We start from the raw sequence: 20,644 nt of genomic DNA, 5'->3' as shown, positions 1-20,644 counted from the left end.
ATATTTCCATTTCTTTCTCCCATCTTTTGTGCTATTTTTGTCATACATTTTACTTCTACATATGTTTAAAAACCTACAGTGTATATATTTGTGCTTTAAACAGTCAATTATCTTTTAAAGAGACTGAAAATTTAAAAATGTCTTTTTTTTTTTTTTTGAGATGGAGTCTTGCTCTGTCACCTAGGCTGGAGTGCAGTGGCATGATCTCAGCTCACTGCAACCTTTGCCTCCTGGGTTCAAGTGATTCTTCTGCCTCAGCCTCCCTAGCAGCTGAGATTACAGGTGCATGTCAGCATGCCTGGCTTATTTTTGTATTTTTAGTAGAGACGGGTTTTTGCCATGTTGGCCAGGCTGATCTTGAACTCCTGAGCTCAGGTGATCTGCCCTGCTCAGCTTCCCAAAGTACTGGGATTACAGGCGTGAGCCACCATGCCTAGCAAAAAAAGGTCTTTTATATTTACCTTCATTTTTACATTTCTGGTGTTCTTTATTCCCCAATATAGATTCATTTTTGTTTTTTGGGTTTTGTTTTCGTTTTTGTTTTGAAACAGGGTCTTGGCTGGGCGTGGTGGCTCATGCCTGTAATCCCAGCACTTTGGGAGGCCGAGGCAGGTGGATCACCTGAGGTCAGGAGTTCAAGACCAGCCTGGCCAACATGGCAAAACCCCGTCATTACTAAAAATACAAAAATTAGCCAGGCGTGGTGGCTGGCACCTGTAATCCCAGCTACTTGGGAGGCTGAGGCAAGAGAATCGCTTGAACCCGGGGGGTGGAGGTTGCAGTAGGCTGAGTCTGTGGCACTTCACTCCAGCCTGGGCGAAAGAACAAAAACTCCATCACAAAAGAAAAAAAAAAAAAAAGATTTTTCTCTGTTGTCTTCTGGCATGTATGGTTTCTAATAAGAAAACCGCCGTAATTCTTGTTCTTCCCTTATATAATGCCTTTTTCTGGCTTCTTTTGGAACTTTGTTAGTGATTTTCAGCAAATAATTATGATGTCTTTGATATGGATGGTGGTTTTTTTTGGTTGTTTTGTTTTTGGGATGCAGTCTTGCTCTGTCGCCCAGGCTGGAGTGCAGTGGTGTGATCTCGGCTCACTGCAACCTCCGCCTCCTGGGTTCAAGCGATTCTCCTGCCTCAGCCTCCCGAGTAGCTGGGATTACAGGTGCGTGCCATCATGCCTGGCTAATTTTTGTATTTTTAGTAGAAACGGGGTTTTGCTGTGTTGGCCAGGCTGGTCTTGAACTCCTGACCTTAAGTGATCTGCCTGCCTTGGCCTCCCAAAGTGCTGGGATTACAGCCGTGAGCCACTCAGCGCCCAGCATTTTTTTTTTTTTTTTTTTTTTTTTGAGATGGAGTCTTGCTCTGTCGCCCAGGCTGGAGTGCAGCAGTGCGATCTCGACTCACTGCAACCTCTGCCTCCCCGGTTCAAGCAATTCTCCTGCCTCAGCCTCCTGAGTAGCTGGGATTACAGGTGCCTGCCACCATCCCAGCTAATTTTTGTATTTTTAGTAGAGATGGGGTTTCACCATGTTGGTCAGGCTGGTCTCGAACCCCTGACCTCGTGACCCACCCGCCTTGGCCTCCTAAAGTGTTGGGATTACAGGCGTGAGCCACCGCGCCTGGCCTTTTTTTTTTTTTTTTTTTTTTAATTTTTTTTGAGACGGAGTCTCACTGTTGCCATGCTGGAGTGCAGTGGCGTGATCTCAGCTCACTGCAACCTCCGCGTCCCGTGTTCAAGCAATTCTCCTCCTTCAGCCTTCCAAGTAGCTGGGACTACAGGCACATGCTACCACATCCAGCTAATTTTTGTATTTTTAGTAGAGGTGAGGTTTCACCATGTTGGCCAGGATGGTCTTGATCTGCCCACCTCAGCTTCCCAAAGTGCTGGGATTATAGGTGTGAGCCACTGCGCCCACGTCACTCCCCCCCCCACCTTTTTTATTTCTTTTGAGCCACAGTCACTCTGTCATTCAGGTTGGAGTGCAATGGCGCAATCACAGCTCACTTCCCCACTAAATGGAATATAGTTCCATCCCTGTCAAGTGGTGAAAGTAAAACCAGAACAGCCTAATTTTGACCTTGTGACTAAGTTAGGAACCTTCATTTCAAACAGTAGATCAGCTACTACAGCTCAAAGGATCATTTCTTCCCTAGGGAATATTTCTGAATCATCTCATTTAAAGGATTTTATTCTAAAAACAAAAACCTATTTTCTCCTTTTTTGTTTTCTTGCAGTAAATTAGTAGTAGTTTCAATTTTGAATAGTCTGGACAGACGAATTAACTTACTACTTTTTCTGCTGTAGGCTCTTCGATACTTGGCAGAATGCCGTGCAAACAGAGAAAAGATGAAAGGAGAACTGGGTATGATGTTGAGCTTACAAAATGTTATACAGAAGTAAGTACAATAGACAGTGTCTCATTTATTTATATACTTACTTATATTACTTACTTACAGGGTCTCACTATGTTGCCCATGCTGGGTTCAAGCGATCCTTCCACCTTGGCTTTCCAAAGTGCTGGAATTATAGGCATGATTACTACTATTATTGGATTACTATGTTTTAATGTCCTGTAGTTAACTGTTTTTAATCATTTAGCTGGCTGAGGGAGGAGAACCGCTGGAACCCCAGAGGTGGAGGTTGCAGTGAGCCGAGATCGTGCCATTGCACTCTAGCCTGGGCGACAGAGCAAGATTCCATCTCAAAAAAAAAAAAAAAAAAAATTTACAATTTTAGGTAGAGAAAAATTACAAATTAGTCAAGAAGTAATTTATTACTGTAGGAAAATGGTAAAACTGTGGAACTATAAAATAAGGAAGTTAAGATGGTGCTGATAGAGGCATTTGATATTTCATACATGCTGGGCATGATGGCTCATGCCTGAAATCCCAGCAGTTTGGGAGGCCAAGGCAGGCGGATCACTTGTGGCCAGGAGTTCAAGACCAGCCTGGCCAACGTGGTGAAATCTCGTTTCTACTAAAAATACAAAAATTAGCCTGGTGTGGTGGCACATGCCTGTAATCCCAGCTACTCAGGAGGCTGAGGCAGGAGAATCGCTTGAACCTGGGAGGTAGAGATTGCAGTGAGCTGAGATCCCACCACTGCATTCTAGCCTGGGCAACAGAGCGAGACTGTGTCTCAAAAAATAAAATTTATATAACCATTGTTGCTAATCTCTTATTTGTAACTGCTTTGTTTATCTAAGTAGACAGAAGCTTGTGTGACTCTCTAGATATAGTTTTGTAGTAAATTCTTAAGTTTATAATTAAAATAGTGCGAGTAGCCTCAGTAGCTATACTGGCAATCATAAGCATGCATACCCCCACTTTGCACATTGTTAATATGAATATGAGTACTTGGCTATTTCTCCCATCATCCTGTTGCTGCTAATGTAGAAGCCACTAGAACTGGTTTATAAGAGAATTAAGCCCTAAAGCCCTAAGGAATCCATTGGATATAATGGATTATCTTCTGTGCAATGTATCTGGAATGGTTTCAGCTCTATATTATCCTTGAAGTAATTGAGAAAATAATAACTCTGGGTTTTTTTGTTTGGTTAGTTTTTTGAGACAGGGTCTCGCTCTGTTGCTGAGGCTAGAGTGCAGTGGTATGATCATGGCTCACTGCAGCCTCAACCTCCCAAGCTCCAGCTATTCTCCCACCTCATCCTCCCAAGTAGCTGGAACTACAGACATGTGCCATTATACCTGGCTAATTTTTAAATTATTTTGTAGAGACATAGTCTCACTATGTTGCCTAGGCTGCTGTCCTGGGATCAAGCAATCCTTCTGCCTCAGCCTCCCAAAGTGCTGGAATTACAGGCATGAGCCATTACACCCTGCCCAGATAGTTGTGCGTGTGTGTGTTTTTTTTTTTTTTTAAAATGGAATTAAATTCTTTTACAGGACCTCAGTTCAGAAAGAATGCTAGAGAAGTAATTAGTCAGAGAGATAGAAGCAGTGATTAACCAGGAAGAGGAGGGCTGGTTTAAGGATGACAACAGAAGCATCTTCCTTTTTTCTGAAATGGGTCTAGTATGGTAATCAATAGCAACATGTGGCAATTTAAATTAATTAAAATTAATGGCAGGGAGTGGTGGCTCACACCTGTAATCCTAGCACTTTGGGAGGCAGGTGGATCACCTGAGGTAGGGAGTTCGAGGCCAGCCTGGCCAACATGGTGAAACCCCATCTCTACCAAAATATAAAAATTAGCCAGGTGTGGTTGTGGGCACCTGTAATCCCAGCTACTCAGGAGGCTGAAGCAGGAGAATCGCTTGAACTCGGGAGGCAGAGGTTGCAGTGAGCCAAGATCGCACCACTGCACTCTAGCCTGGGCAACAGAATGAGACTCCCTCTCAAAAAAAAAGTGATAATAATAATAGTAATAATTAATTAAAATTAAAAACTCAGCTCCTCAGTCACATTTGCCGTATTCCAAGTGTTTAGTCATGTGGCTAGTGACACTATTTCCATCATCTCAGAAAGTTCTGATGTAGAGTGCTGCTCTAAAATTTTTCTTTTCTTGTCTTTTTTTTTTTGAGACCAGGTCTCACTATGTCACCTTGGCTGGTATGATGTTAGCTCAGTGCAACCTCTGCCTTATGGGCTCAAGTAATCCTCCTGCCTTAGCCTTCTGAGCAGCAGGGACTTAGGCCATCATGTCCTGCTAATTTTTTTTTTTTTTTTTTTTTTTTTTTGAGTCTCATCCTGTTGCCCAGGCTGGAGTGCAGTGGTGCGATCTTGGTTCACTGCAACCTCTGCCTCCTGGGCTCAAGCAGTTCTCCTGCCTCAGCCTTCCAAGTACCTAGGATTACAGGCGCCCACCACCGTGCCCGGCTAATTTTTGTGCTTTTAGTAGAGACAGGATTTCACCATGTTGGCCAGGCTGATTTTGAACTCCTGACCTCCGGTGATCCGCCTGTCTCAGCCTCCCAAAGTACTGGGATTACAGGCGTGAGTCACTGCGCCTGGCCTAATTTTTGTATTTTTTTGTAGAGATGGGATCTCGACATGTTGCCTAGACTGGTTTCGAACTCCTGGACTCAAGTGATCCTCCTATCTCAGCCTCCCAACATGCTGGGATTACAGGTGTGAGCCACCGTGCCCAGCTGCTCTAAAATTTCTTTTTTTTCTTTTTGAGACAAAGTCTCACTCTCACCCAGGCTTGAGTGCAATGTCTGTGATCTCAGCTCACTGCAATCTCTTCCTCCCGGTTTCAAGCGATTCTCCTGTCAGCCTCCCGAGTACCTGGGACTACAGGTGCGTGACACCGCACCCGTCTAATTTTTGCATTTTTGGTAGAGACGGAGTCTCACCGTGTTGGCCAGGCTGGTCTCGAACTCGTGGCCTCAGGTGATCCACCTGCACTCGGCCTCCCTGTAAGTGCTGGGATTACAGGCGTGAATCACCACCCCTGGCCTGCTCTAAAATTTCTTTGCTTAACTGTGTCTAGGGCTTTTTTTGTTTTGGATTATTTTTATTTCATGGACTATTTTCCTAACAGATTTTACTGGCGAATTACTAAGTCAAAGATGTAAATATCTTTGTCTTTGTATCCCTGTTAATTGTTTTCAAATGATACCTATGATGCTTTTACCAGCAGTTGCCTTTTTCTGTTTGTTTTTTGTGAGGTGGAGTCTCGCTCTGTAGCCCAGGCTGTAGTGCAGTGGTGCGATCTCGGCTCACTGCAACCTCCGCCTCCCGGGTTCAAGCGATTCTCCTGCCTCAGTCTCCCAAGAAACTGGGACTACAGGTACGTGCCACCACGCCCGGCTAATTTTTTGTATTTTTAGTAGAAATGGGGTTTCACTGCATTAGTCAGGATGGTCTGGGTCTCCTGACCTCATGATCCGCCCACCTCGGCCTCCCAAAGTGCTGGGATTACAGGTGTGAACCACCGCACCCGGCCCGACAGTTGCCTTTTTATTAGATTTTTCCACACATTGGGATAGTTTCTTGACATCATAGTTCTCCTTCCCTGTTTAATTTGAAATCAACTTTAAAAACAATTTAAATGTCTGTGTTGAGACTGATAGAAAATGGATGGTTTGGGTGGGGACATAATTCCACTGAAATTGATGTGGATAACTTTTTACTTGGAGTTTTCTGGTGAGACACTTTACATTAGGTTCTTTTTTTTTTTTTTTTTTTTTTGAGACTGAGTCTCACCCTGTCACCAGGCTGGAATGCAGTGGCCCAATCTTGGCTCACTGCAAGCTCCGCCTCCCGGGTTCACGCCATTCTCCTGCCTCGGCCTCCCGAGTAGCTGGGACTACAGGTGCCAGCCACCACGCCCGGCTAATTTTTTGTATTTTTAGTAGAGACAGGGTTTCACTGTGTTAGCCAGGATGGTCTCAAACTCCTGACCTTGTGATCCACCCGCCTCGGCCTCCCAAAGTGCTGGGATTACAGGGGTGAGCCACTGTGCCCGGCCTTACATTAGGTTCTTAAAGGGATTAATGGCTGGGCGCCGTGGCTCATGCCGGTAATTTCAGCACTTTGGGAGGCCGAGGCGGGCATATCACGAGGTCAGGAGTTCGAGACCAGCCTGACCAACATGGCGAAACCCCGTCTCTGCTAAAAATATGAAAATTAGCCAGGCATGGTGGTACCTACCTGTACTCCCAGCTACTCACGGGGCTGAGACAGGAAAATCGCTTGAACCTGGGAGGTGGAGGTTGCAGTGAGCCAAGATTGCGCCACTGCACTCCAGCCTGGGTGACAGAGTGAGACTCTGTCCGCCCCCTCTCCCTCCCCGCCCCCGCCAGGAAAAGGATTAATTAGTATACTGCCTCAATTGGCTAAGAACTATTGTTACGGTTTTTATGAAAAACAGAAAGATAATTTGTGTTTTAGTATTTTAATATTTTTTGTCACTATTGCTTCATTAAGAAGCATATTAAACAGTTTTGAAATAATCCAGGTTTTCAAAAAATGTGTGACAGTTATTAGTTGGATGTTTTATTATATGTTATGATTCATTTTTTAGTTGATGCAAAACTATTGACAATGGAAAGGAGTAACAAAAATAGAATTTTTCTTTTTCTTTTTTTTTTTTTTTTTTTTTGTTTGAGACGGAGTCTTGCTCGTCGCCCACGCTGGAGTGCAATGGCATGATCTCGGCCCACTGCAACCTCTGCCTCCCGGGTTCAAGTGATTCTCCTGCCTCCACCGCCTGAGTAGCTGGGATTACAGGCACCCACCACCACACCTGGCTACTTTATTTTATTTATTTATGTTTTCTTTTTGAGAGGGAGCCTCATTCTGTCACGCAGGCTGGCGTGCAGTCGTAGGATCTTGGCTCACTGCAACCTCCATCTCCCAGGTCCAAGTGATTCTCCTGCCTCAGCCTCCTGAGTAGCTGGGATTATAGACGCCTGCCACCACGCCTGGCTAATTTTTGTACTTTTTTAGTAGAGACGGGGTTTCACCATGTTGACCAGGCTGGTCTCGAACTCCTAACCTCAGGTGATCCACCCACCTCAGCCAACAAAGTGTTGGGATTACAGGCATGAGCCACTGTACCCGGCCCTGTTTTTTTTTTTTTAACTTAAATTCATAAGTTTCTCTAATCATTGTCTCTTCATGCTCTTTATAACTTGTTCTTGGCTAATATTTAAAATATCTGAGAACTGCAGTGACTTTTCAATAAACTCTAAATAGCTATCAATAAAAATGCTGAGGCAACTAATACAAATTAGTCTTTTTGATAGCTTTCTGTAACACACGGCTAAAGTCACCCAAAGTAACTTATCTCTGTGGTCAACAGTGGTCCAGAAAAGCACTTGATGTAGTAATTGAGTGTCTAGAATACTGTCAGATTATCACCCCTGGAATTAAAGCTCTAAGTAGCTAGAACATATACAATCTGAGTATCAGAAATTGAAGTATTCCTACTCATTCAATAAATAACTTGCAAACATTTTCGTTAGGTTCTATGGAAGGTACAAAAAGGATACCTTCCTCTTCTTAAAGAGTTCATATACTTATAAAAGAAATAGAAAATTAAGATCAGTAGTGTAAGTACAAGCATAGTACTCTGAATGCAAAGGGAGAATTGGGTTATTAGGTAGAGGCATTATATAGAAGGTGTTGGTCAAGCTGAGCCTTCAAGCATTGAAATAAGAGTTGGAAAGCCTGCAGTCTGGGTGAAGCTCTTCCAGCTGAGGAAAGACCTGAACAAAACTTAAGGGTAGAATGCATTCTAGAACAAAGAACATATAAAAATGCATGATCTTTGTAGGAGATGGCCAAGTGTCATAGTCAACCCAAAGAATAATAGAAGGACAAAATGAGCTGATGGAGATAGCCAAATGGGGTCAGATTTTACGGCCTTGAGTGTACATTAAAGGGTTTGGACTTAGTTGAGCCCATTGATAGGTGAAATGAGGATTCTTTTCTTACAGTTACATGTACTTACTCTTTGTTCAGTTCCACTAATAAGAGCCATTAGACTGTGCTGTCCAGTGTGGTTAGCCACTCACTCTGGCAATTTAAATTAATTAAAGGTAAATTAAATTTTTTTAGTTGCACTAGCCACATTTCAAGTGCTCAGTAGCCTCATGTGAGTGGAGAGTACAGCTATAGAACATTTCTATCATTGCAGGAAGATTATTGGACAGCACGGTCCCCTAGATGTTGATGTGAGGATCTGTAGTAGGATTTAAAAGCTTAAGAATGAAAACTTTTGTTAGAGCTGTGGTTTTATGATAAATACATAATTTGTAATATGTAAAAAATGTAAATTAAAAAACAATTGGTTTCAACATACAAATAAATCTTGAAATTAGTTGATAATATGAATGATCCTTTTCAAATTTGGTTTCTCATTTTGGATTTTTATATGTTGTATTTTCTTAAAAGTCAAGGTACTTTCAAATTGAGAGTTGAATGTTAGTGATAATACAGGAACATGTTACAACCTGATTTTGTTAGTTGATTTTGTATTTAATTATTTTTATTAAACGTGTGGTTTTTTTTTTTTTTTTTTTTTTGAGATGGAGTCTCCCTCTGTCGCCCAGGCTGGAGCCCAGTGGTGTGATCTGAGCTCGCTGCAACTTCTGCCTCCCAGGTTCAAGCGATTCTCCTCTCTCAGACTCCTGAGTAGCTGGGATTACAGGCATGTGCCACCACACCCAGCTAATTTTTGTATTTTAGTAGAGATGGGGTTTCGCTATGTTGGTCAGGCTTTAACTCCTGACCTCAAGTGATCCACCTGCCTTGGCCTCCCGAAGTGCTGGGATTACAGGCATGAGCCACTGTGCCTGGCCAAATGTGTTTTTATACCTCTTTAGTGTTGGATTTTGAATCTCAATGAGCCACGAGTTTAAAATGAAATTAGAAGATTATTATAGACAAGATGCTTTTTCTACATTATTGATTATTCTAGGATTCACTGCTATTGCTTTTAAATTGAACAAGGCATTAGAGTAAAAGAAACAAGGCTCCTTTTAGTGGAGAAATAAAGTTACAGAATCAGTAGAAGTGACAAGACTAATTATATATGTGTTTCTTTTCAAGAACTACAACTCCAGGAGAAACAAAACTTCTGGCCTCTGAAATCTATGACATTCTTCAGTCCTCCAATATGGCAGATGGTGATAGTTTTAATGAGATGAATTCACGTCGAAGGAAAGCTCAGTTTTTTCTGGGAACTACAAACAAACGTGCCAAAACAGTGGTTTTGCATATAGATGGCCTTGATGATACGGTAAGGTCTGTTAGATGGGAAAGAGAAATCATGTTTACTAAATAGTTTCTTCAGTGCCACTTGCTAACAGTCTTTGAGAATAAATCTCGATATCAGTATTTTACTGATAAAAAGGGTCATTTTGTGCTAAAGAGGTCAGTTAATCATAGGATATAAGAATTTAAAATATGTATGTCCCTAATAATAGAACATCGAAATATATGAAGTAAAACTTAGAGAAATGGGGAGAAAAAGAAAAATCCACAGTTAGAAATAGAGATTTTAACACAACTCTCTCAATACAGGAAGCATACAGAAAATCAGTAAGCATATAGAAGACTCAAATAATACTATCAACCAATTTAACCTAATTTTTATTTTATTTTATTTATTTATTTTTTATATATTTTTTGAGATGGAGTTTCACTCTGTCACCCAGGCTGGAGCACAGTGGTGCAATCTTGGCTCATTGCAACCTCTGCCTCCCGGGTTCAGGTGTCTCTTTTGCCTCAGCCTCCCGAGTAGCTGGAATTACAAGTGTGTACCACCATGCCTGGCTAATTTTTGTGTTTTTAGTAGAGATGGGGTTTCACCATGTTGGCCAGGCTGGTCTCAACTCCTGACCTCAGGTGGTCCGCCTGCCTCAGCCTCCCAAAGTGCTCGATTACAGGGATGAGCCACCGTGCCTGGCCCAAAGCATGTTCTTTGAGCACAGTGAATGCAAATTAGAAATCAGTAACAGAAAGATATCTGAAAAATTTCCCCCACATTTGTAAAACTAAGTGACACATTTCTTTTTTTTTCGTTTTCTTTTTTCAGGGACAGGGTCTTGTTCTGTGGCCCAGGCTGGAGTGCAGGGCTCCATAGTCTACTGCAGGCTCGAACTCCTGGGCTCAAGTAATCTTTCTGCCTCGGCCTCCTGAGTAGCTGGGACTACAGACATGTGCCACCAGCCTGGCTAATTTTTAAGTTTTTGCAGAGATGGAGTCTTGCTGTATTGCCAGGTCTCAGACTCCTGGCCTCAACCAATCCTCCTGCCTCAACCCAGCAAAGAGCTCGGATTACAGGCATGAACCACTGCACCTAGCTAAATAGCACATTTCTAAAGTAATCTATGAGTCAGTAAATAAAAGAGAAATTAGCATTTTGAACTGAAAAAAAATGAAAGTGTAGGCCGGGCGCGGTGGCTCACACCTGTAATCCCAGCACTTTGGGAGGCCAAGGCGGATGGATCATGAGGTCAGGAGTTTGAGACCAGCCTGGCCAACATAGTGAAACCCCTGTCTCTACTAAAAATACAAAAATTATCTGGGCATGGTGGTGCGCCTGTAGTCCCAGCTACTCGGGAGGCTGAGGCAGGAGAATCGCTTGAACCCAGGAGGTGGAGGTTGTGGTGAGCCGAGATCGCACCACCGCACTCCAGCCTGAGTGACAGAGTGAGACTCCGTCTCAAAAAAAAAAAAAAGTGAAAGTGTAATAAAAATGAAAGTGATATATACCCGAAAGTGTAGCTGAAATTTGTTGGGAGTAGTTAAAGTTTAAAGTGGAAATTCATTAGCTCCAGATGCCTAACTGTTTATATACAAAAAAGAAAGGGTATCAAGTCAGTGACTTAAGCTTCTACCTTCAGAAAATAGAAGCAGCTGAAGGGGATCACTGGATCCCAAGAGTTCAAGGTTATGGTGATCTATGATCATGTCACTACACACTCCTGCATAGGCAACAAAAACCCTGTCTCAGAAAAAAAAAGAAACTAGAAAAAGAAGAACAAATTAAAGCCACAACAAGCAGAAGAGAAGAAACAAGAAAGATCAGGGAAATGAAAAACAATAGAGAAAAACCAATGAAATCAAAAGCTGGTGTTTGACATGATTGTTAAAATTGATAAGCCTCTAGTCAAATAGATCAAGAATAAAAGAGAAAAGTCATAAAATTATCAATATCAGAAATGAGAGAGGATACCACTATAGATCTTACAGACATCAAAAAGGTAAGTGAGGGCCAGGCACGGTGGCTTACGCCTGTAATGCCAGCACTTTGGGAGGCTGAGGCAGGTGGATCACTTGAGGTCAGGAGTTTGAGACCAGCCTGGCCAACATGGTAAAATCCCATCTCTACTAAAAATACAAAAATTAGCCAGGTGTGATGGTGCAGGCCTGTAATCCCAGCTACATGGGAGGCTGAGGCAGGAGAATCGCTTGAACCCAGGAGGCAGAGGTTGCAGTGAGTGGAGATCACGCCACTGCACTCCAGCCTAGGTGACAGAGCAAGACTCCATCTCAAAAAAAAAAAACAGGATAAGTGAATATTTTAAATACCTTTATGCCAATAAATTTCATAATGTAGATGAAACAGGTTTCATGAAAGACACAGATGACCGAAGCTCACTCAAGAAGAAACAGATGACCCAATTAGTTGTATATCTACTAAAGAAATTGAATTTGTAGCTAAAAATCATGCCATAAATAAAACTTCAAGCCCAGATAGAAGCATGTTTTCTAGTATCTGGAAATCATTGGTTTTTAATTTTTTTTTTTTTTTTTGAGACGGGGTTTTGCTCTTGTTGCCCAGGCTGGAGTGCAATGGCACAATCTCGGCTCGCTGCAACCTCCACCTCCCGGGTTCAAGCCTTTCTCCTGCCTCAGCCTCCCGAGTAGCTGGGATTACAGGTGCCTGCCACCACACCCAGCTGATTTTTTTGTATTTAGTAGAGATGGGGGTTTTGCCATGTTGGCCAGGCTGGTCTTGAACTCCCTACCTCAGGTAATCTGCCTGCCTTGGTCTCCCAAAGTGTTGGGATTACAGGCATGAGCCACTGCAGCTGGCCTTAAATTTTATTTTGTCAGCTGGGCGCAGTGGGTCACGCCTATAATCCCAGCACTTTGGGAGGCCAAGGCAGGTGGATCACAAGGTCAGGAGTTCAAGACCAGCCTGGCCAACATGGTGAAACCCTGTCTCTACTAAAGATACAAAAAATTAGCGGGGCATGGTGGTGCATGCCTATAATCCCAGCTACTCAGGAGGTTGAGGCAGGAGAATCACTTGAACCTGGGAGGCAGAGGTTGCGGTGAGCCAAGATTGCACCATTGCACTCCAGCCTGGGCGACAGGGCGAGATCCCGTCACACACATACAAAAATTTTTATTTTGTCTATACTTTTAGTTGTTTAATTCTAGAGGCTAAATCTGGTCCCTGTTAATCCATCTGGACTGCAGCTGGAAGTTCCCCTGAAGTTACCTTGCACAGAGATAAGTTATATAACTTTACATATTTAGGGGTAGCAGTTGGTAGATTACCACTTACCTCTTTAGCAATGCCAGGTAGGTTACATTAGATTATTCACAGCTTTTTTCTTTTTCTCTGTCCCCCAGGCTGGAGTGCAGTGTCGTGATCTCGGCTCACTGCAACCTTTGCCTCCCAGGTTCAAATGATTTTCCTGCCTCAGCCTCCCCAGTAGCTGGGACTACAGGCGCCCGCCACCATGCCCATCTAATTTTTGTGTTTTTAGTAGAGACGGGGTTTCACCATATTGGCCAGGCTGGTCTCAAACTCCTGACCTTGTGATCCACCCGCCTTGGCCTCCCAAAGTGTTGGGATTACAGGCATTGAGCCATGGCGCCTGGCCCACAGCTTTTTCTAGTTGTGTTTAGGTGCTTAGGCTCAGTCCACAGCTATCTTACTGGAAGTTGGGTCACAAGACAATTTCTAGAAAGCAAGTTCTGATAAAGGTAAATTGATTCACTGGAAGATCTTAAGATATATAAAATATCTCCAATACCATGTGTTTAATTTTAATGAATAATATAGTTTCTTTTTAAAGCTAGCACAAATCAAATAATAAAACCCAGCAAAGCACACACAAAAATATAGGCTAGCCAGGTGTGGTGGCACATGCCTGTAATCTCAGCTATATTGGGAGGCTAAGGGGGGAAGATTGCTAGAGCCCAAGAGTTCAAGACCAGCCTAGTCAACATAGCGAGATTCCGTCTCAAAAATAAAAAAACAGCAGAAACCAAACAAACAAATATATAAGCCAATATATAGTAAAAACATGATTACCAAAGTCCAAAATGAAATATTAGCAAGTTAACTCTAGTACTGTACTATCATGTTAACTTTTTTTGGTGACATAGCCTGGCACTAGTGATAAGTTTATTCCATCTATTCTCTCATTCGTTTCTGACAGCACAGAGAGATGTATATCTTCTTTCTTTATTTTTTTTGAGACAGAGTCTCACTCTGTCGCCCAGGCTGGAGTTCAGTGTGACACGATCTTGGCTCACTGCAACGTCCACTTCCCGGGTTCAAGCAATTCTCCTGCCTCAGCCTCCCAAGTATCTGGGATTAAAGATGCCCACCACCATGCCCGGCTAATTTTTTTGTATTTTTATAGAGATGGGGTTTCACTATATTGGCCAGTCTGGTTTTGAACTCCTGACCTCAAGTGATCTGCCTGCCTTGCCCTCCCAAAGCGCTAGGTTGTAATAGAAGGGGAAGTTGAGTTTAGAATGGTCAAATAACTTAACTGTTTGCTCTACCTATGTAACTTTAGCTTAGTAAACATTTTTTGGACTAGGTAGTGTGACTTCAGAATTGAACTCTTTTTTTTTTTTTTTTTTTTTTTATTTGAGACACAGTTTTGCTCTTTTGCCCAGGCTGGACTGAAGTGGCGTGATCTCAGCTCACTGCAACCTCCACCCCCTGGGTTCAAGTAATTCTCGTGCCTCAGCCTCCCAAGTAGCTGGGATTACAGGCACCCGCCACCACGCCTGGCTAATTTTTTTGTATTTTTAGTAGAGACAGGGTTTTGCCATGTTGGCCAGGCTGGTCTTGAACTCCTGACCTCAGGTGATCCACCTGCCTTGGCCTGACAAAGTGCTAGGATTACAAGTGTGAGCCACCGCTCCTGGCCCAGAATCGAACTTTTAATCACAATATTATAATTTCCTAGAAACAATCTAGTTTTATCCTGGAGTTGTAAATATGATTTAACATCGTGAAATATTTTAATATAATATCGGTAAGTCAATAATGTGATAATTTGCTATTGATGTACCTGTAAATATAGGAAATCCAGGAGGATGATCTGAAATTTCTTAAAAATATTTTTAAAATCCAGTGACATTATTAAATATATGGAAATCAGTTACTTCTTAAAAGGAGAAAAGTAGTTTTACTCTCCCAAACAAAACAAACAGCTAGGAAGAGTGCAGCGGTATTTTTTCTTTTTTGCTTTTTGTTTTTTTAAACTTAATGACCAGTGTGATAATAGCAAGCATATTCTTAATAAGAAAATACAAGACATAATAAAAAAAGTTAAAGGTCTTCAGTGTTATAAGAAGACTGGAATAAATCGAATGAAATGCCTGTTTTTGAAAGTTTGTAAGGATGTTAGTTCTTCCTAAATTTGTAGACTTAAAATAATGCCAATCAGTCTGATGATTTTGGAACTTTATTTCCCGATCTAAAAGTTCACATGGTAGAATGTACTAATTTTTACAATAAAAAGGAGCACCTAATGTTAGGCATTATTTTAGATACCAGGGATACAGCGATGACCAAAAAGCAAAACTTTTTGCTCTCTTGGAGCTAGTGTAGTTGGAGGAGGCAGGCAATAAGCTTGCTAAAAAAGCGTGTTGATTTATGTTAAAATAAAGATAAATTAGACTTATGAATCTCATTTCTCACTGTCGCATGTGGTTGGCATTTAGTACCAGACTCTACCTGTGGTAAATTAGGCAAGTTGTTTTTCAACTTTTCACTTTCCTCACATTTAAAATAAGGAATCAGATTAATAGTATCCTAACTTATATATATTGTGCGAGCTTTACTTCACTTTCAAGTTTACCTGGTGTTGAATATGTGGAAGAGATAAACATGGTGCTATTTGGCACCAATCCTCTAGGGGGGCTTCACCAAATGCAGGCCCCTGCAGAGCAGGGTCCAGACACAGTGCACTAGATGAGCCCACTGTGGGCCTGTGCTGTGCCCCAGACTGACGTGTCCCAGGTCTCCCTGAGTAATGTTGAAATGCAGAAGTAGGGAGATGAGCAATGGTGTGAGCACTTGTTTTGAAGGATGTGGAAATAAGTTTGAAAACTGGATATAGTCTACAGATTTGGCACGTGGGTCAATTGCAGATTGACGCCTCAGAAATATAAATCAAAACTTGGTCTCAATACAGAAATCAGAAAATGTAGAGTGTGATTTGGTGTGTGGGCCAGAGGTGGAGGGAGCTATGAGGAGAAAATGCAATTACTTTTTCCATTTTCACTTTGGATTTTGTATTGAGATGACCACTTGATGGTCAAGTGGATATGTCTGACAGACAAATAAGAAAGTCATATTGGAGTTAGTAATGTTAGTGATGGCTAAAGTGATGAGAATAGTCTTCTGAGGTTTGAAGCAGAAAGAAAATCAGTTTAGGAACTGGACTTTGGAGTTAAGGTGAGACAAAGCTGGAATAATCAGTGGCGAAGTGGAAGACCAGGATAATGTAGTACCCTGCATTGAAGTAATGAAGGGTACATGTTATATTGTGTTTTGAAGAGTGTTAGGAAAATGAGAACCACACAGGGTATGTCTAACCCTTGAGAATGCAATAGTAACCATAAGAATGCCATAAATGGATGATGCAGTGATATTTATAATACCAGGTGATTTAAGGAATAGTGACTTAAACACTGAATGCTCACTGATTCTAACTTCAGTCTATTGGAATTTATCCCTGGAGATTTTTAGGCTAGTGTGTGGATCATAAACCTTTTCTTTTTTCTTTCTTTTTTTTTTTTTTTTTGAGATGACGTCTTGCTCTGTCGCCCAGGCTGGAGTGCAGCGGCACAATCTCAGCTCACTGCAACCTCCGCCTCCGGGTTCAAGTGATTCTCCTGCGTCAGCCTCCCGAGCAGCTGGGACTACAGGCACACGCCACCATGCCCAGCTAATTTTTGTATTTTTAGTAGAGACGGGGTTTTACCATATTGGCCAGGCTGGTCTTGAACTCCTGACCTCATGATCTACCTGCCTCAGCCTCCTAAAGTGCTGGGATTACAGGCATGAACCACCGTGCCTGGCCAAACCTTTTCTTTATAGGACCAGAAAGTAAATATTTTTGGCTTTGTAGACCATGATGGTCTCTGTCATAACTACTAACTCTGCCTTAGCGTGAAACTAGCCTCAGATAATATGTAAACAAGTGGATGTGCTTGTGTTTCAATAAAACTTTATTTACCAAAACAGCTGGTGGACTATAGTTTTCCCCACCCGTGAGCTAGAAGAACCTCTGCTTTTCTGCTTTTTGGCATTTTTTCCCGCTGTATTGTGTTCTGCTTTATTTAAGATGTAAATTAACATTGGCTAACTTCTTTCTGATAAAAAATTATTAAAACTACATATTAGTATGGAAGCTTTAAAAATTTAGCAGAAATTACTATTCTGTTGATCCTGTAAAATTTAAAAAATTTGACTAAGCACTCCCCCACTCTGTGCCCTGAAATAAGATGGTAAAACTGAAATAGGTCATTTGCTGTCTTCCCCCCTCCAAAATATAGCTTGGTTTTCGCTGATTTATTACCTTTTATTTACCTATTTTCATAACAATTTGCTTTTACTTTTTCAGTCTCGGAGAAATCTATGTGAAGAGGCTTTGTTAAAAATTAAAGGTGTTATTAGCTTTACTTTTCAAATGGCTGTTCAAAGGTGTGTGGTGCGAATCCGTTCAGATTTGAAAGCTGAGGTAAGTATTTTAAAAGGCTGAATATGTTTGAGATTACAGGTAAACAAATCAATTTCAAAATTGTTCCTTTTTATCTTGGCTTAGGCTTTGGCATCAGCAATAGCATCAACCAAGGTTATGAAAGCTCAGCAAGTTGTGAAAAGTGAAAGTGGAGAAGAGGTAAAAGTTGTATTTAATTTTCTTTATATCTAACTCACTCTCAATTATTTTTTATGGCTAGCAGATTGCCAGTATTTCTAAATTAATAGTGCCAAGTATGTAAGGATGTGCTGTTTCTTGGTTAACAGTTAACTGTTTCAGAAATATAGAGAGATCTTTTGTGGATATCAGAGTCTGCTCTTGCTGATTTTGGATGGAAATAAAGGATATGTGTCTTCCTTGCATTTATTTTTAAATACTTTCTTCCTAACCTTAACTAATCTTGACAATCCGAAAAATAAAAGTGTAACCACTGGGCAAGTAAATAGGGTGAAAATCCTTGTCTGTTGCTACTCTTTTCACTAGCTTTGTGATGGGGGAAACAAATATGCCTTGAGCTCATTTGGGTTCCCATCTCATAGATGGGAGGTTCCATGGCTTTCCAGTGGCCTGCAGTGGCTAGACACTTGCTTTAGTCATTATTACACAGAGAGAGGTTGCTCATTTACTCCTAGAATTTCAGCAGATCAACTTCTGAGTTCTTATTTGTACTCTGTTTACTGCTTTCTGTATTGAGACAGTGCTCAGCAATTGGGCCTACTGTCATGTAAGAGGAAAATTTACCCTGAGAATAACCACGGTAATTAGAATAAGGAGTAAAGCTGATTTTGTAATAACTCTCAATATTTTCTGTATCAGATGTTGGTCCCATTCCAAGATACTCCTGTGGAAGTAGAACAGAACACAGAGCTACCTGACTACCTGCCTGAGGATGAGAGTCCCACAAAGGAACAGGACAAAGCGGTGTCCCGGGTCGGCTCACACCCAGAAGGTGGAGCTAGCTGGCTTAGCACAGCTGCAAACTTTTTATCCAGATCATTTTATTGGTGACTTCACTTTTGGGCTCAAGGACTGTGTGAACCAATAAGGGGCCAGTTTTCCATTGTTGTGGTGAACTGTCAAGTGCAATTTGCAATAAGTTATCATGAAAAGTTTTTAGATTACATGATCGCATATGCTGCATTTCACATTTTGTTGGACATTTTACCCCACTGAGTGGTAAAAAGGACAGAGGCTACAGATGGAGTTGCTTTGTTTATGAAAGTATTTTGGTTTTGTTTTCTTTCATTTAATTGCCTCATATTTAAAAACCATGGGTCCACTGTTAAAACCACATGTGTATGTGCAGCTTTACATTTTATTTTCCATGAAGCATGTGATTAGGAAAACTCATTTTCTTCTCAAGCCTCAGGACCTACCTGAAGAGAAGTTTTCTTGTAGCTCAAGTTGTGCATGAATTACTGAATATTTTACTGTGCTTTTCTTCATGAAGAGTACATGCTTTGTACTCTTCACTGAAAGCTGAAAACATTTGTTACCCTCTTTTGTGCCTTTTTATTTTGCCAACCGTGTTTATAGAAAGGACATTACTAATGACATTTTGCAAATTAAAAACATTCATTTGAACATAGTAGCCCCCTAGAAAAACAACTCTACAAAAATTTTGCAGCCGTATTCATTATAATTTTAATAACACAAAATCAATCAAGAAGGAAACATGTATATTAGTGAAGTGTTTTTGGAGACTGAATGTGACCAAATGTGGTTCTAGTTGACTTCTTTTCACTTTGGCTTATATCAGTTCTTGAGAGTTAATGTGATGATGATATTGCAAACAACTGTAAATGGTCTCTAGGCCTTACTTTGTGATTATACGTTATCTCCTGCTAGAAAAAAATAATGGTAGTAAAGAACTGACAAACTGAAAATAAGAAAACAAAAATCAAATGCCTATAATACCATAATGCCACTTTGGTATAGAGTCTAACTTTAAAACATGAATTGCTCGACAGAGTTCTATTCAGTAGGTGTTTCTTTGTATTGCCTTTTGTGAATTTATTATGAAAATGCTGCAGTTGTGTTTAATGAAAAAGACCCAAATTATTGCTTATGAAGAAATAAAGCCAGCATTGATCACTTAATCCTGTTTCTCATGTCCAGCCAGAAAAAAGAACTTCAGTGAAGGTAAGATAAATAAATACATACACATATGTGTTTTTGGTAGATAAGTGCTAATTACATATATGTAATGCTTTATTAAATTTCTGAACTATTTGGTAACTAAAGTTTTCTTTTTGGAAATTAATAAATCCAGATACATGTTAATGTTGATATGACTAAAAACAAATAGGAAGAAATTGAAATTTCTTTTCATCAACATGTAGAGCTGCTATTTTACTATTTGGAGAATATGATGTGAAAATTGGACCTCGAAGGGTTTCCTTGTGTTTTCATTGTAAAATACCATCATCAGTGAGAGTCTTGAGTTCACTAACATTGTCACCTTCTGGAGAGAGAGTTATTGGGGGGCATTGAGGATGATATTTTTTTACATGTGTTTGGTTTCTGATTCAAGTGACACGCACAAACTGAAAAAAAAAAAAAAAAAAAAAAACAACTTTCAGGGCACCTATTGCTCTAAATGCATAATATAACTTGCTGCCAGAACCAGATGTGTTTAAAAAAGAAAATAAAACCACCTTCTTTCTATAGCTATTAAAGCAAAGTTTACTGTTCTAACAAATTTGTATTTTATTTTGCATTGCCATACATCTGCTTATTTAAAAACTACATCCCTTTGGTAGTAATGTTTCAGGACAAGTAGGTATTACAGCTTGATGTTTGTGTGTTCTAATTCTAAGAGTTCTTTATTCCAGATCATATAGAGTAGTTAAGGCAACTGTGACAGCATTTTTTGAAATACATTGTAAAATAATAAAAGGTAACAATTAAAATCGAGTGGATATTATATACTTGTGGTATAAGCATTATTGATTATTTATTTTTAAATTTTATTTTAAGTTCTGGGATAATGTGCAGAATGTATCATAGGTATACATGTGCCATGTGGTTTGCTGTACCTATCAACCCGTCATCTAGGTTTTAAGCCCCGCATGCATTAGGTATTTTTCCTAATGCTCTCCCTCCCCTTCCCCCCACCCCCGGACATGCCCTGGTGTGTGATGTTTCCCTATGTTGATTACTCTTAAGCCTGTTTGTACACACATTGCCTGGCAC

The 20,644-nt window shown here is 40.9% G+C and overlaps 1 protein-coding gene across 3 annotated transcripts in view; it reads left to right on the top strand.

Moving 5' to 3' along the window:
• ARMC1 (armadillo repeat containing 1) overlaps positions 1–20,375 on the top strand; it is a 29,899-nt gene extending 9,524 nt beyond the window's left edge. The window contains exons 4-8 of one of the 3 annotated variants that reach the window (XM_054560855.2): positions 2,308–2,399; positions 9,525–9,714; positions 17,312–17,428; positions 17,513–17,587; positions 18,266–20,375. In XM_054560855.2, the coding sequence (XP_054416830.1) occupies positions 2,308–2,399; positions 9,525–9,714; positions 17,312–17,428; positions 17,513–17,587; positions 18,266–18,457 (666 nt within the window). In that variant the 3' untranslated portion in view covers positions 18,458–20,375. 3 annotated transcript variants of the gene reach the window in all.
• Positions 20,376–20,644: the final 269 nt, after the last annotated feature.

Source organism: Pongo abelii, chromosome 7 (genome assembly GCF_028885655.2).
Source record: "Pongo abelii isolate AG06213 chromosome 7, NHGRI_mPonAbe1-v2.0_pri, whole genome shotgun sequence".
NCBI classification, from domain to species: Eukaryota; Metazoa; Chordata; class Mammalia; order Primates; family Hominidae; genus Pongo; species Pongo abelii.
Note: the sequence above shows the minus strand (reverse complement) of the source record. Positions and strands in the feature narration are given on the sequence as shown.